We start from the raw sequence: 1,133 nt of genomic DNA on the forward strand, positions 1-1,133 counted from the left end.
TACATTGACATTTGAAACATTGCATTCTATTAAAATTTTCACTTTAGGATGTTATCAGTCATCTTTTCCGCAGGTCAACTACTTAGGTCTTGTGGAAAATTTGCGCGTCAGAAGAGCTGGCTTTGCATACAGACAGAGCTATGATCGGTTCCTAAGAAGGTAAGCTGTTTTAGCATCATACATTATATGCAGAAGAATTAACATAGGGGTAGCTAATAATCATTTCTTCTCCATCTTTTAATCTCAATATCAGACTTTTGAGGCTGAGAATCTAGAGTACTTGAAAGATAGAATTAGGAGAGAATCTAGGGCATTAAGAAGGGTAAACTGAGGGGAGAATCCAGTTCACTTAGAGAGGTAAACTTAGGAAGACTTCAGTGCAATAGAAGGTAAATTAAAGAAAAAGAAAGTTTAAGAGAGAATTCAGTTCACTTACCAGGATAAACTTAGGAGAGAATCCATTGCCTCTAGAAAGGGTTGATGAAAGTGAAAATCCAGTGCACATACAAGGTTAAATCTAGGAGAGAATCCAGTGCACCTAGAAGGGTGAACTAAAGAGAGAATCCAGTTCACTTAGAAAGGTAAACTTAGGAAAATATCCAGCACACTTAAAAGGGTAAACTTTACAGAAAATCTAGTGCACATAGAAGGATAAATTTAAGAGAAAATCCAACAGAGTTTCAGTGGTAAACTTAGGTGAGACTCTAGTGCACTTAAAGGAGCATGCATGTAGAAGCCTTTGTTCACGCTTACAGATACAAGATGATATCCCAGTACACATGGCCAAACTTCCATGGTGGCACAGACCGTGAAGGCACCAAGATCCTGGTGGAGGAACAAGGTTTCAGTAATGATGTCAAGTACGGGAACACCAAGATCTTCGTCCGGTCGCCACAGACACTCTTCGCCAACGTGCCCAAGTCAGACTGGCCGCAGCTCAGGATCAAGGTTAGGGGCCCATTCATTTTGCTTGCTGCAGCAGAAATGGGAAAGCCTTGTGATAGTCTGTGTTGGTATTTATGGGGGATAGAGTGCATTGATCTCCAGGGTATAAGGCTGTGTTACTGACCTGAGTGGAAACTGCAGCCCATGCTGTAGAGTGTACTTTTGCTTAGTTGATATATGTGTTGTAA

At 40.8% G+C, this 1,133-nt stretch overlaps 1 protein-coding gene across 1 annotated transcript in view; it reads left to right on the forward strand.

Moving 5' to 3' along the window:
* The window catches only part of LOC119591428 (unconventional myosin ID-like), a gene marked incomplete in the record, with an annotated part of 95,009 nt that overhangs the window by 89,959 nt on the left and 3,917 nt on the right, over window positions 1–1,133 (forward strand). Inside the window, 2 exon segments of the mRNA XM_037940169.1 lie at window positions 74–159; window positions 756–948. Of these exon segments, the coding sequence (XP_037796097.1) occupies window positions 74–159; window positions 756–948 (279 nt within the window).

This window comes from Penaeus monodon, chromosome 28 (genome assembly GCF_015228065.2).
Source record: "Penaeus monodon isolate SGIC_2016 chromosome 28, NSTDA_Pmon_1, whole genome shotgun sequence".
Taxonomy (NCBI): domain Eukaryota; kingdom Metazoa; phylum Arthropoda; class Malacostraca; order Decapoda; family Penaeidae; genus Penaeus; species Penaeus monodon.